Source organism: Arachis duranensis, chromosome 1 (genome assembly GCF_000817695.3).
Source record: "Arachis duranensis cultivar V14167 chromosome 1, aradu.V14167.gnm2.J7QH, whole genome shotgun sequence".
NCBI classification, from domain to species: domain Eukaryota; kingdom Viridiplantae; phylum Streptophyta; class Magnoliopsida; order Fabales; family Fabaceae; genus Arachis; species Arachis duranensis.
The window spans coordinates 3,795,445-3,809,968 of NC_029772.3; the positions used below are offsets into that span (position 1 = coordinate 3,795,445).

The 14,524-nt window shown below is 34.7% G+C and overlaps 2 protein-coding genes across 4 annotated transcripts in view; one reads left to right on the forward strand and one right to left on the reverse strand.

Annotated features, from left to right (window-relative positions):
• The window catches only part of LOC107472867 ((-)-kolavenyl diphosphate synthase TPS28, chloroplastic), a 63,130-nt gene extending 56,790 nt beyond the window's left edge, over positions 1-6,340 (forward strand). The window contains exon 14 of one of the 2 annotated variants that reach the window (XM_052259423.1): positions 5,681-6,340. In XM_052259423.1, the coding sequence (XP_052115383.1) occupies positions 5,681-6,088 (408 nt within the window). In that variant the 3' untranslated portion in view covers positions 6,089-6,340. The remainder of the gene's footprint in view (positions 1-5,680) is intronic. The other variant, XM_052259436.1, reaches the window with a different exon arrangement.
• Positions 6,341-6,765: 425 nt separating this feature from the next.
• On the reverse strand, positions 6,766-12,678 carry LOC107461279 (poly(A)-specific ribonuclease PARN). 2 transcript variants are annotated; one of them, XM_052259438.1, is made up of 8 exons: positions 10,502-10,601; positions 9,733-10,039; positions 9,423-9,536; positions 8,817-8,943; positions 8,469-8,739; positions 8,220-8,340; positions 8,045-8,118; positions 6,766-7,703 (listed from the first exon to the last, which is right to left on the reverse strand). In XM_052259438.1, exons 2-8 carry the CDS (start codon positions 9,934-9,936, stop codon positions 6,872-6,874), a joined length of 1,743 nt encoding a protein of 580 aa, XP_052115398.1. In that variant the 5' UTR covers positions 9,937-10,039; positions 10,502-10,601; the 3' UTR covers positions 6,766-6,871. The 2 variants fall into 2 exon arrangements, with proteins under 2 accessions (XP_052115398.1, XP_020990675.1); XM_021135016.2 differs by lacking the exons at positions 8,045-8,118; positions 8,220-8,340 and adding an exon at positions 12,161-12,678 and having other exon boundaries at positions 9,733-10,058; positions 10,502-10,632.
• Between the last annotated feature and the right edge of the window lie 1,846 nt (positions 12,679-14,524).

Sequence of the window (14,524 nt, forward strand, 5' to 3'; positions counted from 1 at the left end):
TCTCTTTCTCTCTCTCTCTCTCTCTCTCTCTCTCTCTCTCTCTCTCTCTCTCTCAATGTTCTCAGCAACCCTCAGAAGCGTCAGATCTATGATCTCTGGCAAAGAAGCTCTCAAGTTCGATTAGTTCCCTTCGCTTCCGACGCCGTTGTCATCGTCACCACCCCCCCTCTGCTGCCTTCCTCCCCCAAACTGAATCCTCCATCATCACAACATCCGTGGATAGGGCCTTTAAGGACAGCTCCTCCTCCAACTACGACCTCAAGTCCATCGCATGCAATGTAATATACACTGCCGCCATCACCATCGCCGATTTCCCATCAAACGCGTGAAACCCTCGCCTGCTGAAACGCCATCGCCGATTTCCCATCAAGAGGCAGTCCACTAAAATAACCTGCCTCTTGCGGGGGTGTTCATAAAGAAGATCGGATTTTTTACAATGTCTCAGGTTAGAGCCATGTACAAAGTAGCCACCTAGCTACTTCGTCAACTCTACGGTCTATGCCCGGATTTTGATGCCTCGGTGTTGGAGCTGAGGCCGATTAAGACCGAGGAGGTGGCGGTTCTCCATTTTGAGAATGAGGTAGAAGATGAGCTCGTTGGAGATGATTCAAGAAAGAAGAGATAATGTGATATGGTGGTGGTAAAGAGAAGGAGGCGGTGATGCGGTAGTGGTAGTTTAAAACAGTCTGTGAGTAGTGAGTAGTGGTTGGAATTGGCAGCGCCGACGAAGATGAGGGTGATAGGCTGGTGGTTGTTGAAAAAGGGGATAGATTGATGTTGAAGATTTAAAGACAGATAAGAGATGATGGTAGTAGTGGTGGAGAGAAGGCTAATTTAGAATTTTTAGGTGATTTTTTAGTATTTGGATAATTTTATTAGACAGAACCTATGTTTTATGAGTACAATTGTAATTTTTTTTTTATGAATAGATTTGTCAACGTTTAAAATTTTCGTGAATAAAAATTATAGTTTACTCTATATTTAATATCTAGATCTTTTTATTGTATTTTTAATTTTTCGAAAATTTATTCGTCGTCGTTATTATCTTTTGGAGTTATTCTTGTCAGCAATATAAACTTTCGGATACTCTTAATAGTTTACTCTTTAGCAGTATCTTTTAAAATATTGTAACCATCGGACAAATTAGAATGAGGCACATATATATTTTTTTATTGAATTTTTCCAAATGTATGATGCAGGTTAAAGTTAACACCATTTTTTTGTTAATTTCCAGTTCCAAACGTGTATCCTATAGATTTGTTTGAGCGGAGTTGGACTGTTGATCGTTTGGAACGTCTCGGCATTTCAAGATATTTTGAGCCGGAGATTGAAGATTTTATGAAATATATCTCAAGGTAAGTTCATGGGATTATTTGATTTAGATTTTCAGTGACTTCAAATATGGAAAACTTTATAATTTCAGATATTGGACCGACAAGGGTCTTGGTTGGACAAGAGACTGGGAGGTTCCAGAGATTGACGATACAGTAATGGCATTTAGGTTACTAAGGTTACATGGTCACCAAATTTCACCCGGTAAATTTTATTATTATTCATATATAGAAAATAAAACAAGAAAGTATTTTCTACATTTTATTAAATTATATTGTAATTAAATACAAATATGATTATATAATGGTTCCAGAAATGATTAAAGTTATTAAATTTGGTAGATGCACTGAAGCATTTTGAGAAAAATGGTGAGTTCTTTTGCTTTCCTGGAGAAACAAATCCGTCTCCATCAACAACATACAATCTTTATAGAGCATCTCAAGTGCTTTTTCCTGGGAAATAATTCTTCAGGATGCCAAACATTTTTCATCCAAATTTTTATCAGAGAAGTGTGCATCTAAAGAGATATTTGATAAATGGATCATCACAAAAGATTTAATTTGCGAGGTATGTTCCAATATCATTCCTACTAACCTTTTAGGAAAAGTCTAGGGACCAGCAATTTTATTGAATTTTGTCCAGCATGTAACTAACAAAAAAAGCGAGTCATTGGATGAAATCTTACACCAATCTCACACCATCAAATCATTATTGATAGCTAGTTGATGACTAACAATCACAAAAATTACTGTAGCATTCCTCAACCAATTATTTTAATTTTACGTTAATAGATAATCATTTGATCTCTAAATTATAGCCTCTAATGGTAAGGGTCCCGCTTAGAGTTTTACTTTTACCTATTACATTAATATATAACTATTTATGAATCAACATATCATAAAAGTAAATAAAAAATTTAAAGTAGGGTAACTTAGAACTCCTCCGGTCTATTTTCTTAAAAGATACGACTGTCCTTTTTTAAAAGATGACACACTCTAACCTTTGTTCCTATTTACTATGTGACGATGTAGCATCTTTGTGATCTCCAACATTAAATATTAATAAAAATTAACTGTGTAGCACGTTATTTTGATGATTTGGTTGTTAAATGTCATGCTGATAAATGAAAAATGAATACAGGCCCATATGTCCTTTTTCTACCCTCTCTATTCAGTATTGCAGTAATAATGTAAGAGTGTCTTTTATGGTAATTAATATTTCATCTAAAAAAATACTAAAAAGTCATTAAAATTTATTATTTTTAGTCAAATATTAATTATTAATGTTTAAATATTGAGATGGATGAGTAAAAATGACAATATCACCCGAACCCGTGGGTACCCATCCCGTCCACGGGTAATTACCCGTCTCGCACCGGGAGGAGTTTTTAGCAACGCAGATTCTTGGGAGGGGCGAAACGGGGTCGGGTTTAGGTAATACCCGCCCCTACCCGTCTTGCTATATATATAACATATATAATTTTAATATATAATATGTATAATATATATAAAATAATTAGTAAATAATTAATAATATTGTATCATATTTAAATTTTTATTTTAATTTATGTTACGTATGTAATGATAGCTATACAAATTTTAAAATTTAATTTAATTTATTGTATTTTAATAATTACAGAGACGGAGCGGGTTAGGGTTTAACTTTTTACTACTCGCAGGTAGAAACGGAGCGAGTTCAATATGGATTATTGTAGGACGGAATTGGGTAGGACAAAAACGCGCCCATACCCGCTCTATTGCCACCCCTAACTGATGACAATCCCAAAGATTCTGTTTAATGACGGGAGTAGATCTAAAAACAAAATCGCTCATCAAATCCTTTAATATAAAATTACTAAACATTGAATAATGCAATATAAATAATATTCATTTTACTATAATCTACTTTGATATAAATTTATTTAACATAAATTACGTTAGCACCAATTCAATTTTATCAAATGATTTTGTAAAATTAATTTGATACAAATTTTCATAAGCTTTAATTTAAATACATACTTTTTTTTTAATCAAAAATGCTATTTGTACACTAAAATCAATCACTAATATATTTGTGTATAAATACCTGTGTGGTTTAATTTATTTTCAATGTATATTTGTATTCAACATATATTTTATACAAGGAACGAAGATATAAGAGAGAGAGTTGAAGTAGTATCCATTGTAAAAAAAAATAATAGATTATTAGATCATGATTAGATTATTAGCCGACTCCACCTAGTGAGACAAGATTTTATTATTGTTTGTTGTTGTTTAAAAATATAGAATAAAATATATTATTAGACTAAAATAACTAAATTAAAAAAAATTGAATTAATAGTTAAATAATAAAAAAAATTAAAACTATTTTGTTTGAGTCACTTAACACTTGCACTTTTTAACGTACAAAAAGACTGCAAATTGGCCATAAATTATATTTTGTACTTTATAAATCAATGCCCTTTAGTTAAATCATTTTTAAAATTCTCTTTTTCTCATGGTAATAAATAATATTTATAGGTGAATTACGCGTTGGATGTGCCTTGGTATGCAAGTTTACCGAGATTGGAGACAAGATTTTACATAGAACAATATGGTGGTGAAAACGTTGTTTGGATTGGAAAGGCACTTTACAGGTAAAGATTTTTTAATCGGTGAACCAATAAAAAATATGCATTTAAGCTAATATTTATCTTTTAAAACACACATTAAAGTTATTGTTAGTAAAATATTTATTTTATTTTTTAGTTTATGTATATATATTAAATCGTTAATACTTTTCTCTCACATTTACCATTTTTATGCTAACACTAATTAAAAATTATTTTTCTTCGATAAAAACATTAGCCCTAATTTTTTCCAATTAAAGTTCGAAAGTGTAATTTCTAATATTGATTTTATGTACTAAAATCATGTTTATAAAATTTTAATTGTATAAAAAATATATATATAATTGTAGCATGAATCACTTACATCGTGACATGTTAATGTGGACGGTAGGACATCTTATCACAAAAATATTATCCACGTAGTTAAATCATAACGTGACACATGTAATTAATATACATGATCAAACTACATGAGCAAGTTGATATCAGAAAACAGGTTAAAAGCTAACCTAGTAACCTGAGTCATGTAACTCATGTAAGTCATTCTTAAAGACGCCTTTTTGTGAATAAATTTTTGTGCACAAGACCAATATCAAAATCCTCTTTAGAGCTTTAGTCATATTTCCTGTTCCACAATAACTTACAACTAATTATACACTTTATTTTTGTGTGCTGCACATGCCAGCCATCTGTTCATTTTATTCATTTGTTTATTGTGGGCAGGTTGCCTAGTGTGAACAACGAGATTTATCTTGAACTGGCCAAATTGGATTACAACAAGAGTCAAGCAGTGCACTCTGCAGAATGGGAGAATATCCAACGGTGAGGCACTCAATTATTATTTTATAAGATATGTGTATTGAAAATTGACGTGCTTCTAAATTTTGCAATGGAAATTGTTAGATGGCACTCGGAAACAGGATTGGAGGAATTTGGAGTGACCAAAGAGAGTCTTCTCCAAGCTTATTTTGTGGCAGCAGCTTGCATTTTTGAACCTCAAAGGTGGTTAGAGCGACTCGCATGGGCTAAAACTGTAACTTTGATTCAGGCATTCAAGTTCCATATCAATCATGATGAAGCAAGAAAGGTCATTCTAGAACTACTCAATAACAACTTCAACAGACAAGACTTGTCAAACAGGTAAATAAATATTAAGAGAACTGTTAGATAAATATTTTTTTTTTGTCAATATTAACCAATATTTTTAGTTAATATTTTATTTTTATAAAAATAGGAGTTAGAATTTAATGTTTAAAATTTAGAATAGAGTAATTTGAGCATAGAGTGTTTGGCTTGGTCAAAAATAATAAATTTTATTGGTCACATAACATTGCTCTTTATTCTATTATACATCTTTTAGAAACTTGAATGTGTGGTGAATATGCAACCCATGCTGCAGGAGGCTTGATAAGAACAACAAAAACGAGCAACTTCTTGGGATTTTGCTGGTAACTCTTGACTATCTTGGATTGGAGTTCTTTCAAAAACATGGACAGGAAATTTCCCATTATTTGAATCAAATTGTGAGTTTTTATTTATTTATTTATTTATTTATTTCTTGTGATTAGAACACAACAAAATTTAACAAAACATTTTTTTGTTTTTATATTGTGAAAAGTAAAAGAAGAAAATTTTTATTATTTTTTACAGAATCTTAAATAGAAAATGAAATAAAAACACAATGTAACAAATAAGAGAGGTTAGTCTCTTTTGAAAATTTGTTATTCCTGAATTGGTCAGTGGCAGAGTTGGTTGTTTAGTTGGCAAAATGAAGGAAGCAGCTCCAAAAGAGAAGCAGAGTTGATTGTGCAAACTATAAATTTAATGGCTGGTGATTGGTTACAAGAGCTACAGCTAAATCCTCAGTACCAAATATTACTCAAAGCCACTAACAAAGTCTGCCATAAGCTCAAAGATTACCAAAGTGAGAAGGGAAAAAATGAACTGAGTATTGCAACCAAAACCACCACTACACCAGAAATAGAATCAGAAATGCAAGAGTTTTTGCAAATAGTGCTCCAAAATTCCCATGATGGCATTAAGAGCTCATTCTTCTTGGTGGCCAAGAGTTTTTACTATGTTGCATATTTTGACTCTCAGACCATTATGTCTCACGCTGACAAAGTTCTATTTCAGAAAGTGATGTAATAAATTAACATATTTTACTTTTTCATTGGAATATAGACCTTGAACCTTTTAAGATGGGAACCCTAATATGCAATAAAATAAACCATCACAGGGATGGACATTTTATATTTTCTCCCACTCATTCACAATAATCTAACTTTTACTATACATTCTATAATATCCCACTCATTCACAAAAACTGTGAATTGCTTCTCTGCTTAGTGCTTAGTTGGATTTTGGGGGGTTAAAAGGTGCTCTATTTATTGCAAAAGAGTTACTTGTTCACTGGTTTATGCAGTTGCAATTTTTCTCCACCTATCTTCGAAACAGAATTCTTTATCTTTTGTAAGTTGGAATCTGAAAACAGACCTGTTGGAGCAGATTCTGCATTCTATTTCTTTCGAAATTCTGTATCCAAATTGAGTTGCCCGTTTCATTTGTCCTTTCATCAGACTTGGGTTTTTTTGCTTTGATCACCAATTCCTCCAACGAACGTACTGCTTCCTCTAGTATAAACCAAGCCACTATTTCCACTCCCTCTACTTCTGCATCCGTGCTATTACCTGCATCCTCAAACTCACATAACAACAACAATTTATTATTTGAATTTAAAAGTGTCTCCCACTGCAAACATAACATTTGTTTGTCTGGGATGTGAAGAAATCAAAATCAATTTTGATTTGTCTACACATTGAAAAGATGACGATGCAAGTTGATAAATATAAACTAGAAGGTGTATTAGTTACAAACTTGATACAATATGGCATCTCTAGGCTAATAGGGTACAAAATAAAGAGTCGGGGGTCAAGCATTCATTTCTACTGCACAGCAAGAATCTTCGGTCTCAAAAGATGAGACTTTCCTATGAGATGGAGCATTTCTTAACTGCTCAATTATGTTTGGTTTGGTCTTTACAAGTTTCATAACCGAATTTACAGAACCTTCTGCGCCTGGACTTTCGTGGTCTTCGGCTTGCAATGTGACCTGGCTTTCTACCAATTTGGTCTTCCACTTTATGCCAACCGCCTTTGCCTGCTCGGCAAACAAAGCTTCGGAAATGGGCGAACCACAGATTTCTTTGTAAGTATCATAATCAGCAGCGCATGTATTGCCCCCTTCCAAAATCTTTGCAAGAGGGTGCAAAACCAAGATTGTGCCATCACTTCTTTCTAAGGTGTCCTTCAACAAAAGGAAGTCGTAAACTAGTTCTGTCTTACTAAACTGCACAAATACTGCAGTCGCATCCAAGTGGTAGACAGAAACCACAGAAGCTGGACCAAAAACTTTAGATATGCACACTCTTAGATCATTTGCCTTCAGCTGAGAAGGAAAACCCCAAATAATAACAATATTTTCAAACAAAATCTTTGGATATTGCCTCTTGAGGTTATTGCTTGGTGTAGATTCTGCAACCTTATCACCGGTATTCAGATCAATAATGTCCCCATGTATCCAACTAAGATATAGATGGTTAACATACTTTTGTAGTTTCTCATTAAGGGCTAATTGTTGTGGAGAAGATTCATGGTGTTTATAATCAACTCCTAAATCACTGCATATTTGAGCAAAGATACAACCAGTCATAAAAGCATCATATCCGGCCTCATGCTTGGCTCCAGGGTTCCAGCTCGATGATCTGCATACAAATATATGTTATGTTGGTACAAAAAGATACATCTAAAGACGAAGACAGCTTGGACAACAAGTGATATAAAAAGCAACAATGTTTTTAAGTGTTCTTCCGTGTAAAATGAAATTCTGAAAATTGCCTCAGGCTATACACGGATATGTAGAGAACAGAAACGAGAACAGTACAATATTGTCCAACAACAAAAGAGAAGGGAATTTGTATATTCAGATATACATAAGCTGAGATTGCTGGAGACAAAAAAGGGCAACCCGGTGCACAAGCGTCCCGCGTTTAACGCAGGGTCCGGGAAAGGGCCGCAACCAAGGTTGTAATGTACGCAGCCTAACCTGATAATTATATCAGTGGCTGTTTCCACGGCTTGAACCCGTGACCTTGAGGTCGCGTGGAGACAACTCATCCGCTGCTCCGAGGCACAGATATCAGAAAAGGAAGAAATCAGAAGGAGGACAAAAAGGGAAAATATTTGAGTCATTCATGGAAATTGCCAACTAGAAATTATACATGAATATCATTGTCTTTACTTTCTTCTTTTTTAGGTGACAACACATAAGCTCCACTGCCAATCAAATGCAAACCAGGAGTTGGGCATAAAATCCATTTCATAGTGTGAGTCAGTGATCTGCTGCTCCATTGAATACATGAGAAGAATAACGTTATATTATGCAGATAACACCATCTTCTAAACCACTAGACTGGTAAACCACTGAGAGATTACCATTCATGATTTATAGAGATAATGCAGAAACTAACCTCAAATCATTAACTTCAACATTCACTTTCACATGTAAGGGTGAATCAAGATCACTGCTGTTGGAACCTACTGCAATTTGTGGACAAAACAAGGAAAATGCAGAGGCCAGTGATTTTCTTGACCTTTTCATCTTTTCTTGGAGCACATGATTATTGTTGAAGAGTATTTTAGTGTCAACAATGTGCGGAAAATACTTGTTAATAGAGGTGACAAACTCTTCAGGAGTCCCTGGAAGGGGACCTATAAATTTGTTGTAGACATGAGCAATATCTGTATTAAGGAATATCATCATCTTGGTATCTTATAAAATTAAAAAGCAATATAGGAGCTAAGAATGGAATTGATACCCAGAAAACAATTATGACCAACAATCAACTTCTTTTCTGCAGAAAGGAGATCAATAACATGGCGAAATCCCACAGCATTTTGAATCTTCTTCTCTTCTGCCTTGCGATTTCCATCTTTTACCTCCTTCTGCAAGAGATTAAGGAATATCTTTTATGAGGATTTAATGTGGTGGTGTGGTGTCAGTTAGCTTTATAGAGATGTGTTATCCTTCAAGCGTTTAATTGAGACTAGCTTTGTTTCAAGAACATGTTTAGCCATCCAAAGACGGCAAATTCTATGCTAATAGTTCATAGATGTGTTATCCTTCAAATGTTTAATTGAGGATTAAGCTTTGCTTCAAGAACATGTTTAGCTATCTGAAGATTCTAAACTAATACAAGGTCATTTCAAGTTTTCATTTAGTAGTAACCAAAATTCAGTCAGTTAACAAGACCATTGTCTTGAAGGTGTGGAAAATGTAATTCACTTCCAAAAATTCGTTGGCAATTTAGAACACACATTACAATTTTAAGAAGGTAAACAGAGGAAAACATAAAAAGATAATATCAAGATTTAAATAGCTTCTCAGTTAATTGTAAGGTCCTCAAATTCAATAATATATTTACCAGAAGTAAGTTTAGTTCATCCCTTGAGTCTGTATATACAACCATATGTTGTGAACCAGAATCTTCGCTATTCACACATACATATGACAAATCTTGAAAGTGTTTTCTGATGACCTGAAATTTCAATGTATAATCAGACAAATTCAGCTATTTTTTCTCACAAACTTCCAACATATATCCTTATCTACAGGAGTAGATGACACAATTAACAAATAGATAAATAGACAAAGAACAAAAAATAAATACAATTAAATACTAGGAGACAAAATGTGAACATATCAACTAAGGGTCCAAGATGTCATAACATTACCAACTGAATCAATTTTAGCTGCCGAGATGTAAATCCACTAAGTCTAATAGCAGGATGCATCTTAAAGAAAATCACTTCAAATAGCTGTTTTGAGTCTTTTGAAGTTCCTATAATTTGTTCTTCTCGACTTTGCTCCTGTAATAACCCATCACGCCATTTACTGAATTTGTTTTTCATTCGTTCAGAGAACAATATGTCTGCCATGCTGATCAATTGTATGCCTTTAACGTCTTTTAATTTACAAATGTTTGAATGCTCACTTTCGTATCTAGAATTCAATCTCCTTACTGCTTCCCTTTCTTGCGCTCTAGATAAATAAGATATTCCTACATTATCCAAGTGCGCAAAAATCTCAAACCACAGAAACTATTAAAGCAGTGAAAAATTAAGCACGTAGAAAAAATGCCTATTTCCAAAAAAATGACCCAGATTTTTGGAGGATCAACAAATCCAAAATTCCTCCAGGTTTGGTTAGTGGATAAAGATCATAATCCTTCAGAACGTTCAATGTCCCAGAATTTTTATATATAAACCTATATGCATGTAGCTAGAAAAGAGCATGCAACCAGTCTAATCTATCAAGAAGTGAAGCAGGTGCACGTGAGTCCATTTAAAGCAGAAAAGAGCATGCAACCAATCTAATCTACTGTTGCTGAATACATTTCTGGCAGCTTTTAGTGCACAGAACCCTTTATTCTATTAATTAGGTAACTGTTTATTTGCTTAATACCAAGCAATGAAAGGGGGAAAAAAAGGAAGAGAAAGAAACCTTCACGTATGCATGCATTGAAATCAAACTGGTATTTAGCCAAGAAATCCATTGAAGTAGTCTGGCAGAGAAATTCATAACATGGAGCCAGATCCTCAAGCTCCTGATGTGGAAAAACATAGAAATTGTACCTGTCAAAGAACATTTGTCTAAATCAAACAGTAATAGATAATTCATCACATGAACCAAGTAAATAAAAGAGAAAAGGAGGAGGGGGAGGGGAGGAGGGAATATTTGTTAATCTGTTACCAAACTTTAGCCTTTGTTTGTGCATTCAAAGTAGGAGGGAAAGGATAAGAAAGGCAAAGCATTAATTAAGAGGTTTCTTTGTGCTTGGGAGTTTGGATTTGAATGAGGGAAAGGATTTAAAGGGTTTCATTAGCCATCTACAACTACAACCCTCCTTTACCCCTACATTTTAGATCCCCAAACAAAGGGAAGGCAAACATCTTATTCTCTTAAACACTCTCCTTCCCCTAACTTTCTTTTCTCTTCAATGCCTTCCCTTTCTTTTCCCTATTAACTCCCAAACAAAGCTTTAGGGAAGTCACAAGCAGAAATAACAAAAACCAGTAAGAAATGAAAAACCAAAAAGAAAAGAAAAAAAGCGTGCCTCTTCTATTACGTAACTTGAAATATTATACAAATATTTTTAGAATATTTATTCAAACTACTCTTTGAAATAAATCAGGTTAAGTTTCAGTTGTTACAAAAATGTCATAGATACATAAGTACATATCAGGGTCTAGCATAAATACAGGGCCATGTTTTCATTTAACAGGTATAATATTGCAATGTTTTCAATTTTTACTTATCACTCCCACAAGTCCATGACCACAATCCTCAGATTGTCATCAAAACTCCCTTCAGGTTACTATCTACCATCAAAATTGACATAATTTTATTTTTTATGCTAATAATATTCACTCCAAATGAAAGTATATACTATTTGAAACTTAGGTACATGTATCTGACTATCAATTTCTCAAGCAATCTAAATTCACTTTCGACAAATTTCCTCCAAAGGAAAAACAATCAATTAGTAACAAAAAGTAATAATAGAATCAGAACTCTTTAAAGTTGACTGAATACATTGGATTAGCATACAAGAAATTGAAAAAGAAATTGAGTAGCAAACTAAACGAATTACACCCATTTACCACTAGTTCCTTTTTAACACACAAGATTACAAGAATCACTCATTATACAACAACTACAATAATTCGCATCAATCAACCAATTTTCCATCAATTACTGTAAACCAGCAAGGAATTATTCAGTACATGAAACTCACTCATAAAACTCAATTACCATAGTATTACTTTGTACGAGTTAAACTCTAAATTGAGCTAAGAATTTGGAGTACATCAAAGACATTGACTTCAAATTCATCCCAAAAGTAGCTCAAGTTCACTGACGCTAAGGGACTCACTTGCCAGAATTTTGCCAACTCCAAGGACCTCGGATGAACTTATCCATCAGGCTCAAACCTCAATGCAGTTTATGTACCAAAAAAACAATAAAAATACCAACTCACACAAAAATTGAACATAACGAGTAAACTATAAACACAAATAACTGCAATACGTCAATAACTAAATCACTAACTGCAGGAAAGAAAAACCAACGGGCGAAAAAAAATGCGAAGGAATAACTTACGGATAAGCGACGAAGTAGTGGTTGGAAGAGTCCCAACGGAAGGGGCAGACGCCGAACTGAATGACGGCAAACTTGTGGGCGGAGTCCCTGACCTTCAGGTACCGGACGTCGGAGCGGTCGAACTCGAAGGACTCCCGCCAGGGCGCACTGGTTACGCCGGTCATCTCAAGGTCGATGGCCACAAAATCGGAGGTTCGGACATGGTCCCGGAGCTCCGAAAGAGAAGCTTCGAAGTTTTTGGTGGTAACCGTCTTGAGAGGGAAAGCCGATCCAGATTGCGAGGCTGCGGCGGTGGCGGTAGTTAGGGCACGTGAGAGCGCACGTGAGAGTGAGAGTGCGAGTTTCCTTGGTGTTGGGTTCATTGTGTGAGATGACGCATTTCCGTCGACAGGGTTTAGAGGAGGGTTAACTATCTGCCTATGTGTGTGTATTAATGTGCTTCTTCTTGCCGTAGAAAGGGGGCAGGTTGAGCCGCTGAGGCGTCGCCGATATTGAAACAGCGTTTTGTAGGGGTGAGCGAGTCGGATTTGGTTCGGATTTATAGTGAAATTAGAATTGAATCGATTGAATTGTAATTGGTTTGGTTTTGTTTGAATTTATATTTTTTTTATGTATCTAAATCAAAATAAATCGATTAAAAATAGATTAATTTCGGTTTGAGTAATTAGGTACTCAATAAAACAAAAATTTATAAAAAATATAAAAAAACAAAATTTTTATTGTAAAAATTTTATAAATACAATGAAAGATTTAGCTTCTCCCCTCCTTCCCGTACGTGGTTTCTGCTTCTTCCCTCCTCTTCGTTTTTGCTTCTCTCCGGCGTCGTTTCTGCTTTTTTGCTTCGCACCGTGTCTTGCCGTCGTTGCTTCTCTTCTTCGCGTGGAGTCTTTAGTCTCTGCTACAACTTTCTCAGGTCTCAAATCTCTTCTTCTCTGCTTCAAGCCTTCAACCCTCTCAGGTCTCAAGTCTCAGTCTCAGTCTCTAACTCTCCCTATAACTGAAATTTAAAATTTATGTGAACATGCATATGATGTATTATTGATGATTCTGCTGAATTTTGAGATATTAATGTTTTGAATTTTTATTTGAATTCAGTCCGTTGATCTTGAACTAATTCTGCTGAGATTGAGTTATAAATTCAATTGTATAATTTATTAATTCTGCTGAGATTGATTTTTAAATCTAATATTTTATATTTGTTTTGGTGAATTGCTGTTTTACTGTTATTGATTCAAAATAAAAATATTGCCACAATTCTGCATTGAAATTATTATATGGCTTCATATGATTTGGTTGAGTATGATTCTTAGGTTGGGTACATGTTTGGGATGTTCTGGAAAGTGACTTGATTAACTCACAGAAGTTCACGTATGGGAAAGTTAATTTTTTTAAAAATTTATTATATATTTAATTAAAACGGTTGAATCCCGGTTGAACCCCGGTTGAACTATTAAACCATTGAACCAGTTACTTAACCGGTTCAATGACCGGTCCGGTTCTCGCAACCTTGCTATCAACTATAAAACCATCACAACAACACATAACAGTAACAATTGAAAAAAAAAATTATCAACAAGAACTAACAATTTATAATTTTGACAAAAAATTAAACAAACCAAAAAAATTGAACAAAAAAATTACCATTTCAACAAATAACATAAACAAAAATTGAACAGATAATATAAACAAAGTCAAAATTTGAATAGATACATAATAGAAGTATAGAACTATCAACTACAAAACCATCACAAGAATGCAAGACAGTAAAAATTAAAAACAAATTATCAACAAGAACTAACAATTTATAATTTCAAAAAAATAAATAGACCAAAAAAATTAAACAAAAAAATTATCACTTCAATAGATCACATAAACAAAAATTAGAGACTTACCTCACTGGAGAAGATGATGCTGGAGGAAGCTGGCTGCTGGAGAGGGAACCGCTGACGGAAGACGAAGCTGGCTACTGGAGAGGATGACGCTGACGGAAATGCCGATGAAGACGCCTACGACGGAGAGGAAGTTGGTTGTTGCGTCGCTGCCGCTACCAGAAAAGACAATGGAGAACACGATGCTGACGGTCCCGTGGACGATGATGCTGACGGAAATGCCGATGGAGAGGCTGACGACGGAGAGGAAGCTGGTTGCTCTGTCGCTGCCGCTACCAGAGACGACGATGGAGAAGACGATGCTGACGTTTCCGTGGACGACAATGCTGACAGTCTCGTGGAAGATGATGCTGATGGAGATGCCGACAGACACGCCGACAACGGAGAGAAAGCTACTTGCGGGAGTAACATTGAGGTGATGAGGTTTGAGGAAGCTCTGCTAGGATTTACTCCATGGGGTGAGGCAGCGCGCCGC